This window comes from Bos javanicus, chromosome 28 (assembly GCF_032452875.1).
Source record: "Bos javanicus breed banteng chromosome 28, ARS-OSU_banteng_1.0, whole genome shotgun sequence".
Lineage (NCBI taxonomy): Eukaryota > Metazoa > Chordata > Mammalia > Artiodactyla > Bovidae > Bos > Bos javanicus.
This window is the reverse complement of record NC_083895.1, coordinates 19,122,866-19,135,841: the sequence shown is the minus strand read 5'-3', so window position 1 is coordinate 19,135,841 and position 12,976 is coordinate 19,122,866. Positions and strand designations below refer to the sequence as shown.

General features: G+C 38.7%; 1 protein-coding gene across 4 annotated transcripts in view; it reads right to left on the bottom strand.

Annotated features, from left to right (window-relative positions):
- Window positions 1-12,976, bottom strand: part of CABCOCO1 (ciliary associated calcium binding coiled-coil 1) — a 167,745-nt gene that overhangs the window by 29,962 nt on the left and 124,807 nt on the right. Inside the window, exon 6 of one of the 4 annotated variants that reach the window (XM_061405081.1) lies at window positions 5,771-7,101. The exons of the other annotated variants lie outside the window; for them this stretch is intronic. Within the exon in view, the coding sequence (XP_061261065.1) occupies window positions 6,940-7,101 (162 nt within the window). The 3' untranslated portion in view covers window positions 5,771-6,939. Of the gene's footprint in view, window positions 1-5,770; window positions 7,102-12,976 lie in introns of those variants that run through there. 4 annotated transcript variants of the gene reach the window in all.

Genomic DNA, 12,976 nt, shown 5'->3' with positions numbered 1-12,976 from the left:
CCAAATTCAAACCCTGTCCTACTTAAGAGAACAGAGGCTGTTTATTAACAGCTTCCACGTAATATTGTCTATATCATTTGTCTTTGTACTTTTACAGACTAAAGTTTTACTATTAGTGCAGACCAGGCTGATAGGTGAATTAATGAGGTTTTTAACTGTTTATAATTTGCCAGAAGATCCAAACTGCTGCAACATATATTGTCAAATATAACTGTTATATAATATTATGTATACTACAGTAATTTTCACGTTAGAATTATGTGAAATCTAAACATATTTAGAGAGGTCAACTATAATAAAACATTTTGATTCTTGAACTATCACTCAGTTCAGTTCAGTTCAGTTCAGTCGCTCAGTCGTGTTCGACTCTTTGCGACCCCATGAATTGCAGCACGCCAGGCCTCCCTGTCCATCACCAACTCCCGGAGTTCACTCAGACTCATGTGCATCAAGTCAGTGATGCCATTCAGCCATCTCATCCTCTGTCGTCCCCTTCTCCTCCTGTCCCCAATCCCTCCCAGCATCAGGGTCTTTTCCAATGAGTCAACTCTTTGTATCAGGTGGCCAAAGTACTGGAGTTTCAGCTTTAGTATCATTCCTTCTGAAGAAATCCCAGGGCTGATCTCCTTCAGAAAGGACTGGTTGGATCTCCTTGCAGTCCAAGGGACTCTCAAGAGTCTTCTCCAACACCACACTTCAAAAGCATCAATTCTTTGGCGCACAGCCTTCTTCATAGTCCAACTCTCACATCCATACATGACCACAGGAAAAACCATGGCCTTGACTAGACGGACCTTTGTTGGCAAAGTAATGTCTCTGCTTTTGAATATGCTATCTAGGTTGGTCATAACTTTCCTTCCAAGGAGTAAGCATCTTTTAATTTCATGGCTGCAGTCACCATCTGCAGTGATTTTGGAGCCCCCAAAAATAAAGTCTGACACTGTTTCCACTGTTTCCCCATCTATTTCCCAGGAAGTTATGGGACCAGATGCCATGATCTTCGTTTTCTGAATGCTGAGCTTTAAGCCAACATTTTCACTCTCCACTTTCACTTTCATCAAGAGGCTCTTTAGTTCCTCTTCACTCTCTGCCATAAGGGTGGTGTCATCTGCATATCTGTGGTTATTGATATTTCTCCTGGCAATCTTGATTCCAGTGTGCTTCTTCCAGCCCAGCGTTTCTCATGATGTACTCTGCATATAAGTTAAATAAGCAGGGTGACAATACACAGCCTTGATGTACTCCTTTTCCTATTTGGAACCAGTCTGTTATTCCATGTCCAGTTCTAACTGTTGCTTCCTGACCTGCATACAAATTTTTCAAGAGGCAGGTCAGGTGGTCTGGTATTCCCATCTCTTTCAAATTTTCCACAGTTTATTGTGATCCACACAGTCAAAGGCTTTGGCATAGTCAATAAAGCAGAAATAGATGTTTTTCTGGAACTCTCTTGGTTTTTCGATGATCCAGAGAATGTTGGCAATTTGATCTCTGGTTCCTCTGCCTTTTCTAAAACCAGCTTGAACATTAGGAAGTTCACGGTTCACGTATTGCTGAAGCCTGGCTTGGAGAATTTTGAGCATTACTTTACTAGCGTGTGAGATGAGTGCAACTGTGCGGTAGTTTGAACATTCTTTGGCATTGCCTTTCTTTGGGATTGGAATGAAAACTGGCCTTTTCCAGTCCTGTGGCCACTGCTGAGTTTTCCAAATTTGTTGGCATATTGAGTGCAGCACTTTCACAGCATCATCTTTCAGGATGCTATCATTAAAAATGTTTTAAATTTAATTTTTAAAATGAAAAGTGGATAATAGTTGTTTGTTAACACTATATGGCAGTGACACTGGTGTAGTGGGATAGCATTTAGCTGTTAAAGTGACAGAAAACCCAAAATCAGCAGCTTTAACAAGACAGTATTTTATCGTGTCTTCACATAAAATTTCAGAAGTCAGCAAAAGAAAGCTGCTACACAGCACACACACAGCAGCTTTGACTCTGCTCTGTATGAAGTCTTTTGGGGTCTGGGCTCCTTTTAGCTTGTTGCTCCTCTATGCTGGCCTCCAGTCCCAAGATATGCTCCTGGTCCAAAATGATTGCTCCATCTGAAGCCATCCTTTTCACAGTCTACCCAGAAAAATAGGAGAAAGGCAAAAAGAAGGGAAGAGATGGGAATACAAGACCACCTGACTTGCCTCCTGAGAAATCTGTATGCAGGTCAAGAAGCAACAGTTAGAACTGGACATGGAAGAACAGATTGGTTCCAAATCGGGAAAGGAATATGTCAAGGCTGTATATTGTCAGCCTGCTTATTTTTCATATATGCAGAGTACATCATGCAAAATGCTGGGCTGGATGAAGCACAAGCTGGAATCAAGATTGCTGGGAGAAATATCAATAACCTCAGATAAGCAGATGACACCACCCTTATGGCAGAAAGTGAAGAGGAACTAACTAAAAAGCCTCTTGATCAAAGTGAAAGAGCAGAGTGAAAAAGTTGGCTTAGAGCTCAACATTCAGAAAATTAAGATCATGGCATCTGGTCCCATTACTTCATGGCAAATAGATGGGGAAACAATTGAAACAGTGACAGACTTTATTTTTGGGGGCTCCAAAATCACTGCAGATGGTGACTGCAGCCATGAAATTAAATGACACTTGCTTCTTGGAAGAAAAGTTATGACCAATCTAGACAGCATATTAAAAAGCAGAGACATTACTTTGCCAACAAAGGTTCGTCTAGTCAAGGCTATGGTTTTTCCTGTGGTCATGTATGGATGTGAGAGTTTGACTGTGAAGAAAGCTGAGCACCGAAGAATTGATGCTTTTGAACTGTGGTGTTGGAGAAGACTCTTGAGAGTCCCTTGGACTGCAAGGGGATCCAACCTCAATCCTAAAGGAAATCAGTCCTGAATATTCATTGGAAGGACTGATGCTGAAGGTGAAACTCCAATACTTTGGCCACCTAATGCGTAGAACCAACTCACTGGAAAAGACCCTCATGCTGGGAAAGATTTAAGGTGGGAGGAGAAAGGGACAATAGAGGATGAGATAGCTGGATGGCATCACCGACGCGATGGACATGAGTTTGAGCAGGCTCTGGGAGCTGGTGATGGACAGGGAAGCCTGGTGTGCTACAGTTCATGGGGTCACAAAGAGTCGGACACAACTGAGAGGGTGAACTGAACTGAAAAAGACGGGTGTGCTCCTTCCTTTTAATGAAAATTCCATTAAGATTCACACTTGACTTCTGCTTACATTCCATCGGCCAAAACTGTTTTGCCTAAGTTTACTTACTTGCTGAAAAGGATGCTGGGAAATGAAGTCTATCCTAGCCAATCATCTTCCCAATAAAATTTTTCTACTAGGGGAAAAGGGGAAGAAGGGGGAGAATGGATGCTGGGAGAGGACTCAAGAGACTCTACCACAAATCCTATAATCCTAATTTTATCTAATAATAAACCACTCATACTGCATTCTTATGGAGAGGGTAGATCCTATGCCAGAAAATTACACCCAGTTGGGCAGGCAAACTTTAGTCAGCCATTTTTCAGCCATGCTTGTACATCAAAATCACCATGGAACTTTTAAGAACTAGAGATGCCAAACTCTATCTAGACTTACTTGAATTAGAATTATGGTGGAAGGGATCAAAAGTTTATTTGTAATAGCCAGGACATGGAAGCAACCTAGATGTCCATCAGCAGATGAATGGATAAGAAAGCTATGGTACATATACACAATGGAGTATTACTCAGCCATTAAAAAGAATACATTTGAATCACTTCTAATGAGGTGGATGAAACTGGAGCCTATTATACAGAGTGAAGTAAACCAGAAGGAAAAACACCAATACAGTATACTAATGCATATATATGGAATTTAGAAAGATGGTAACAATAGCCCGGTGTACGAGACAGCAAAAGAGACACTGATGTATAGAACAGTCTTATGGACTCTGTGGGAGAGGGAGAGGGTGGGAAGATTTGGGAGAATGGCATTGAAACATGTAAAATATCATGTAAGAAACGAGTTGCCAATCCAGGTTAGATGCACGATACTGGATGCTTGGGGCTAGTGCACTGGGATGACCCAGAGGGATGGTATGGGGAGGGAGGAGGGTTCAGGATAGGGAACACATGTATACCTGTGGCAGATTCATTTTGATATTTGGCAAAACTAATACAATTATGTAAAGTTTAAAAATAAAATAAAATAAAAAAAAAAAAGTTTATTTGTACAAGCAGTATAGGTGATTAAGATACCTGGTCATGTCTGGATAGGGTTTCCTTGGTGGGATATCCGACCACATTATTTCAGACTAAGAGAAGGGAAGATGGATTCAGAGTTTTTATAAATATTCCTTTTATCCTTCATTTATCTGACTTGGTCACCTATTTGTATTTTCCTTAACTTTCAGCAAGCCTTCAGAGTGGTTTTGCCACAGCTCATACGGCAGAGGGTATAGAAGGAGGAATAGGAATTTACGACTTTTCTTTAAAAAATTTCCTGCGAGGAACTTAGGTGGCAATGACAACATTCAGAGCTATAAATGTACTACTTGAAGGCAATGTCTTCATCTTTTTCAGAAGGACCTCCAGGGTCTACACCATGGTGGAAGCTGGAGAAATGTTAGTGTGAGGTAATAACTAAGATGCACTGGTCCCAGACTGATTTAGCTAAGTCTTGCTCTTCCAGAGACTTTTGGTGGGAAACTGAAACTCAAGATTTAAGGATTGCCATTACCTAGTCTTAGATAATTTCACGTAGCAGACTTTATTTGATTTTATTGACAGAAAGCGGCTCTCGTGTCTGCCTGGAGTCTAGAAAGAAAGATCAAGTTCCTGCTGAATTAGCTTTCGTAGGAGGCTGTAGTCTAATCCCCATGTGTTCCCTTTTGACTGTGGACCATGTGAACCTCATTTTGTGAACACCTTTTGAGGTTTATCCTGGAGCCCTCTGAGAGAAATTTTCTGGCTAGGACCCAATTTTATTCCATTGACTTCACGGTTGTATAACGATACCTTCGATTTCACCGTTGCTCATCAGTGGAACTCTATATTTCCAGACTTGGAAAATCTCATTCTTTTCTTGGATTTTCTTTAGAACACAGAAGAATGCTCAGTACTAACATGCTTCATCTAAAAATTTAAGATTACTTTTAGGTTAGGTTGAATTTCTCAACTATGGTTCTCACTAATGAGAAATTAGAGAACCAATTAGTGAGAACCCTAAGCAATGTATGGATAGGGTTTCCTTGGTGGGATATCTGAACCACATTATTTCAGACTAAGAGAAGGGAAGATGGATTCAGAGTTGTTATAAATATTCCTTTTATCCTTCATTTATCTGACTTGGTCACCTATTTGTATTTTCCTTAACTTTCAGCAAGCCACAAACAAGCAGCAAACTTTCATTGGCTATTGGTTTTCACTAATTTGTGAGAAATTCTCACAAATCTCACCTGGTCTCACTAATGAAACTAGTTTTACTAAAAGGAGCTAATGCCATCCTCCACTCTGGTCCACATTATTTCATCTTATTTTTGTTTTTATTTTAAGACCTTGTTCAACACTTCTAATTTGGATGAGCTTACTCATAATCTCTTTGAGCACAGCTATTGCTTTAGAAAGAGCTCCACTTATTTCTCTAGTTATGAATGCTGCCAGTTGTCTAACAGTCTGTAATTTCAGACATTTAAACTTTGAAAAACCAGTGTGTTTCCCTTTCCATTTGCAGGAGACAGATTTAAAGAGACTTAAGTAAGGAGGCAAAAATCCATTGTATTTGTTGTTGACATAAAATGTTGCAGATAGCTTTCTGGCTTTTGTCTCAACTCTCTTTAGTGTTTTATTTTTTCCCTCCTACTTCTTCAGGAAACTCTTAATTAGGTTCCAGTGTTTCTTAACATCTGTTTAACTTTCCATTAAAAAAGTAAGGTGTGTTTTGAGTAGTTAGCAGACATCCTTAGTATCAGCAAATGGAAAAGGTTGAGTAATAAAGCAGTGGGCCACTGGAGCAAAAGACTAAATATTATTGGTGAAAGAGTAATTGTGGTTTTGGATCGTGAATTTTAAATCATTATAACTAGGTTTAAACACATCTTTATTAATCAAAATAGGAACCATTACAATCAACACATTTTTGCCAGTGAGAAATAAGTTTATTTCTGTAGCATACAAATTCATGCTTTGGGATGTGATGACTCTTGTGAAGCATTTTCTACCTCCTGCTGGTTGTGGAAGTATTTTCCCTACAGAAAGCTGTAATGCTTGAAGAAGTAGTAGTCTGTTGGCAAGAGGTCAGGTGAATATGGCGGATGAGGCAAAACTTCATAGCCCAATTCGTTCAACCTTTGAAGTGCTGGTTGTGTGATGGGCAGTCGGGCACTGTTGTGGAGAACTGGGCCCATTTTGTTGACCAATGCCGGCTGCAGGCACTGCAGTTTTTGGTGCATCTCATCGGTTTGCTGAACATATTTCTCAGATGTAATGGTCTTGCCAGGATTCTGAACACTGTCATGGATCAGATGGGCAACAGACCACCAAACAGTGACCATGACCTTTTTTTGGTGCAAGTTTGGCTTTGGGAAGTGCTTTGGAGCTTCTTCTTGGTCGATCCACTGAGTTGATCATTGCTGGTTGTCGTATAAAATCCACTTATTATCACACGTCACAATCCGATCAAGAAATGATTCACTGTTGTTGCATAGAATAGAGAAGACACTTCAAAACAAAGATTTTTTTTGAGGTCAGCTCCTGAGGCTCCCTCTTATCAAGCTTTTTCACCTTTCCAATTTGCTTCAAATGCCAAACGACGGTAGAAAGGTCGGCGTGGAGTTCTTTGGCAACCTCTTGTGTAAGAGGATCAGCTTTGATGATTGCTCTCAATAGGTTGCTGTCAACTTCTGATGGCCGCCCACTGCACTCCTCATCTTCAAGGCTCTCATCTTCTTTGCAAAACTTCATTTACTTTATGTTCGTTAGCAGTTCCTGGGCCAAATACGTTGTTGATGTTGCAAATTGTCTCTGCTGCTTTATGACCCATTTTGAATTTGAACAAGAAAATACCTTGAATTTGCTTTTTGTCTAACATCATTTCCCTAGTCTAAAATAAATATAAAATAAACAGCAATAAGTTATTAGCATTGAAATAAAGTGAAATATGTTCATTAAAATGATGTATAACATAACCACACTTATTTAAGAATGTATTCCAATATCAAACAGCAAATTTCAACAATGCAAAACCGCAATTACTTCTGCACCATCCTAATACAATAGCAACTACTGGACACCTAAATCCACTGATCTGAGAATGTTGTACACATTGAACTTGATTACAAACGTGGACCAAGAGTAAAGGTCTTGGAATGGATACACACACACACACACACGCATATGATGCCACATATGGTAATAAACATTACATTACTATACTACTGAAATTAAAAGAAATTTTAGAGCTGGAAGAAAAAACAGGCCAAATCATTTTTGAAATATTAATAAATACCTAATATATGATAATTGATTTATCTTCAGAAAAAAGTTTAAATCTTAAACTGGAAAAAAAAAAAAGCTAGAGTTAAAAAAAAGTCAGCTCTTGCACAATGTTTGGTATATATAAATGAGTGTACATTCTAGACTAAACTTTTATTATCAGTTTTTCTGTTGTAATTTAAAAATATTATAGTCTTCATGCTTCTAACAATAAAACTCTTTTTCATGACATAAATCTAAGAATGTCTTAGCTGAAAAATGTATCTTTCTAGTTAAGGGCTTGATTATTCTCTTTCCTCTTTATTATTTGATCATTTAAGGAAAAATCAAGGAAAAACATATCTTAAGAAAATAAAGAAATATAGATAAAAAGCTGACATTCCTCAGTTTGTACTTTGAACTGCAAATTTGAACTGTGAATGCTTTTATATTTAAAAGTAATTTAACATCTAGTTATAAACAAAAAAAAAGGACCAAGTTAAGTTAAACTTTGGTAGTTTGAATGTAATGATTTTGTCACTTTGAAAATCATCCTCATGGGTATAAAAATAAAGTTTTAACCAAACCTCCACAGGAGGGCACTATAGTGTGACTCTGGTATAAACTGCAACTATTGCAACCCATTCAGTCATTATCTGACCCTTGATTAAACATCTAAAATACTGAGTCCTTCTCCTGAATTAGAAAATTCTAGTTTTCAAAACTCAAGATAGGTAGGTTTTATATGTGGCAAATTTATTTTCTTAGTTAAAAAAAAAAAAAAAGTATGGGTAATTTAATCTTTCTTTTGTGCCATACATTCAACATAAAATTTTATCTCAAAATACAGCAAAAGTGGTAAGGTGCATGGTCTGGATGAGGCAAAATCTACATAGGTTAGGGTTATATAATATTGAAACAACAGGAATATTTTAGAACTATCAGACTATGCAATCAAAACTAGATAAATAAATAAAACAAGATAAATGCATTTACTACTTATTGGTGGCATGTATTTATAAACAGTATATGTAAATTGTATATAAAATTGGTATAACAAATGGTACATGTTACTTATAATGGTATGTCTACCTAACTAGACAGTGGACAGGTAAATCAACCTTACCTAGTGAATGTAGAAACAGATTCAAAATATAAATACCAAAGTGTCTCCAAACTAGTTCACCTCATCCCAGTAAGGATCTGAAAACATTTACTGCAATGATAATGATGGAGATTTGATTCAAATTAAGATTTTCAAAATGCCCCTGGCCCTAACTTTCAATTTCACTAGTGTATTTCCAAGTTTTTCTCTAGCAGATAAAAATTTAGATATTTTACTAGAGTTAAATCTATGTAAGAGTAATTGTAATCTTGGCAATTATGAAATGTCTTTGTGGCCCTTGCCTTATTCTGAGGACTAAGAGAATGCTGTACAAGTCCACAAAAGCTCCACTGAATAGAAAGTTTCATTAAATTTACAGAGCAGTAAGAGCAGGGGTTACAGATATAGCTCTATAACTTTACATAACAGATCTGTTTCCATTAAGCAAATTACTCATTTCATTATAGTTCTTCCAAAAAATGGCATTTAGATAAATCCTAATAATGAAGGGAAAGGCTGGTAGAATGTTGCAGTGAAAATCCCCATAACAATGGCCTTAACTTTTGGGTGCAACATGTTCCACTTTATGGTCTAATATTGATAGCTGCAATATTCTGGAAATATAAGTTGAGACAAAATGATGTAACCACACTGCAAGCCTGACAGCTTTCTGAATCTGCATTCTGTATTAGAAATGTATGGCATCATCATTTTATGATGATGATTTTATACAAATGCAAAGCGCTTACTTAAAACAGGGTTTGCTAAACTTTTGATGGCTCACACCTGGTTGAATAATTAAATTTGTTGGTAATTAAAATGCTAGTTCATCACTCCCCTGGGGACTCAAGGCAGACTGTTTTAATTTAAATATCTTTTCTTTTAGCTCATACTTACAGATTCTCTAGCCAATAAACAATTCAGCAGTAGATTTAAAAGCAATAAAATATCAGAAAGTAAGACTTGGATACTCTACTTGCACATAATAAAAATTACTTTTATATACTACTCTTATGTAAAATTGGCAAATTATATAGTCAGATACTTAAATAATAGAATCATACAAGATCAAGGTTTTCCTTTGCTTTTTGAATCTGGAATCTAGCTAACCAGAACACACTGGCTTTTTTGAAACTTCCATTTAAAATTTTTTTCCAGCTTTACTAGGTATACTTTTATTTATTTATTTATTATTTTTTAAAATTTAAATTTATTTATTTTAATTAGAGGCTAATTACTTACAATATAAATAGCACGTATCTAAGTCAAGGCTGTATATTGTCATCCTGCTTATTTAGCTTATATGCAGAGTACATCATGAGAAATGCTGGGCTGAATGAAGCACAAGCTGGAATGAAGATTGCTGGAAGAAATATCAATAACCTCAGATATGCAGATGACACCACACTTACGGCAGAAAGTGAAGAAGAACTAAAGAGCCTCTTGATGAAAGTGAAAGAGGAGAGAGAAAAAGTTGGCTTAAAGCTCAACATTCAGAAAACTAAGATCATGGTATCTGGTCCCATCACTCCACGGCAAATAGATGGGGAAATAATGTAAACAGGGCTGTCTTTATTTTTCTGGGCTCCCAAACCACTGCAGATGGTGATTGTAGCCATGAAATTAAAAGACTCCTTGGAAGGAAAGCTATGACCAATCAAGACAGCATAGTAAAAAGCAGAGACATTACTTTGCCAACAAAGTTCCATCTCATCAAGGCTATGGTTTTTCCAGTAGTCATGTATGGATGTGAGAGTTCAGTATAATGAAAGCTGAGCACCAAAGAATTGATGCTTTTGAACTGTGGTGTTGGAGAAGACTCTTGAGAGTCCCTTGGACAGCAAGGAAATCCAACCAGTCCATCCTAAAGGAGATTCAGTCCTGAGTGTTCATTGGAAGGACTGATGTTGAAGCTAAAACTCCGATACTTTGGCCACCTCATGCAAAGAGATGACTCATTTGAAAAGACCCTGATGCTGGGGAAGATTGAAGGCAGGAGGAGAAGGGGTCGACAGAGGATAAGATGGTTGGATGGCATAAGGGACTAAATGGATGTGAGTTTGGGTAAACTCCAGGAGTTGGTGATAGACAGGGAGGCCTGATGTGCTGCAGTCCATGGGTCACAAAGAGTAGGATAAGACAGAGCAACTGAACTGAACTGAAGGTATACATTTTGATGAATTTGGACATACGCATACACTTGTTACACCATCACTACAGTCAAGGTAATAAGCATACCCATCACCTCCAAAAGATTTCTTGTGTTTCCTTTGCTACTTTTATTTATTTATTGGTGTGGTATAGCAACATTTAACATGAGCTTGATCTTCTTAAGTTTTAAGTGCACGATACCGTATTTCTAACTATAGGCACTATGCTGCATAGCAGGTATCCAGAACTTATTTATCCTGCATACCTGAAACTTTATACCCATTGAACAATTCCCTATCTACTCTTCTCTTCACCCCCTGGCAATACCATTCTGTCCTCTCTTTCCATGAATCTGACTATTTTATATACCCCATGTAAGTGGAGTCACTCCATACCTGTCCTGTGACTGGCTTAATTCATGTAGCATAAGGTGGCACTAGTGGTAAAGAACCCACCTGCCAATGCAGGAGACATAAGAGATGCAGGTTCAGTCCCTGGGTCAGGAAGATTCCCCTGGAGGAGGGTATGGCAACCCACTTCAGTATTCTTGCCTGGAGAATCCCATGAACAGAGGAACCTGGCTGGCTACAGTCCATAGTGTCAGAAAGAGTTGGACACAACTGAAGTAATTTAGCATGCAAGTATGCAATGTCCTCCAGATCCATTCATGTGTTGTTGTAAATGGTTAAGATTTCATTTTTAAAGGCTGAATAATATTCCATTATATTTCTGTACCACATTTCCTTTCTCCATTCATTTGTTGATGCACATTTGGGTGGTTTCCATACATTGCCTATTACGAATAATGCTGCAGTAAATATGGGAATCAGCCCTGGGATTTCTTTGGAAGGAATGATGCTGAAGCTGAAACTCCAGTACTTTGGCCACCTCATGCGAAGAGTTGACTCATTGGAAAAGACTCTGATGCTGGGAGGGATTGGGGGCAGGAGGAGAAGGGGACGCCAGAGGATAAGATGGCTGGATGGCATCACTGACTTGATAGACATGAGTCTGAGTGATCTCCGGGAGTTGGTGATGGACAGGGAAGCCTGGCCTGCTACGATTCATGGGGTCGCAAAGAGTCGGACATGACTGAGCGACTGAACTGAACTGAAATATGGGAATGCAGGTATCTCTCTGAAATCCTGATTTCAACTCTTTTGGCTATATAATCAGACACGGGATTGCTAGATCATATGATAGTACTATTTTTAATTTTTTTGAAGAATGTCCTTATTATTTGCCAAGGTGACTGTGCCATTTAACATTCCCACCAACACTGTACAAAAGTTTCAATTTCTTTACATAAATAAACCTTGTTTTTTATTAATAACCTTCCTAACAGGTGTGAATCACATTCCCTGGTGGCTAGGATGGTAAAGCATCTGTCTACAATGCGGAAGACCTGGGTTCGATCCCTGGGTGGGGAAGATCTCCTGGAGAAGGAAATGGCAACCCACTCCAGTATTCTTGCCTGGAAAATCCAATGGACAGAGGAGCCCAGTATGCTACAGTCCATGGGGTCAAAAAGGTCAGGAGGGGTGGCTGTGAGGAGATACCCCTTGTCCAAGGTAAGGAGCAGCAGCTGCGCTTTGCTGGAGCAGCCATGAAGAGATACCCCATGTACAAGGTAAGAGAAAACCAAGTAAGAAGGTAGATGTTGCAAGAGGGCATCAGAGGGCAGACACACTGAAACCATAATCACAGAACACTAGCCAATCTGATCACACGGACCATAGCCTTGTCTAACTCAATAAAACTAAGCCATGCTGTGTGGGGCCACCCAGGACGGGTGGGTCATGTTGGGGAGGCCTGACAGAATGTGGCCCACTGGAGAAAGGAATAGAAAACCACTTCAGTATTCTTGCCCTGAGAACCTCATTAACAGTATGAAAAGGCAAAATGACAGGATACTGAAAGAGGAACTCCCTGGGTTGGTAGGTGCCCAATATGCTACTGGAGATCAATGGAGAAATAACTCCAGAAAGAATGAAGGGATGGAGCCAAAGAAAAAACAATACCCAGCTGTGGATGTGACTGGTGATAGAAGCATGGTCCGATGCTGTAAAGAGCAATATTGCATAGGAACCTGGAATGTCAGGTCCATGAATCAAGGCAAATTGGAAGTGGTTAAACAGGAGTTGGCAAGAGTCAATGTCAATATTCTAGGAATCAGCGAACTAAAATGGACTGAAATGGGTGAATTTAACTCAGATGACCATTATATCTACTACTGCGGGCAGGAATC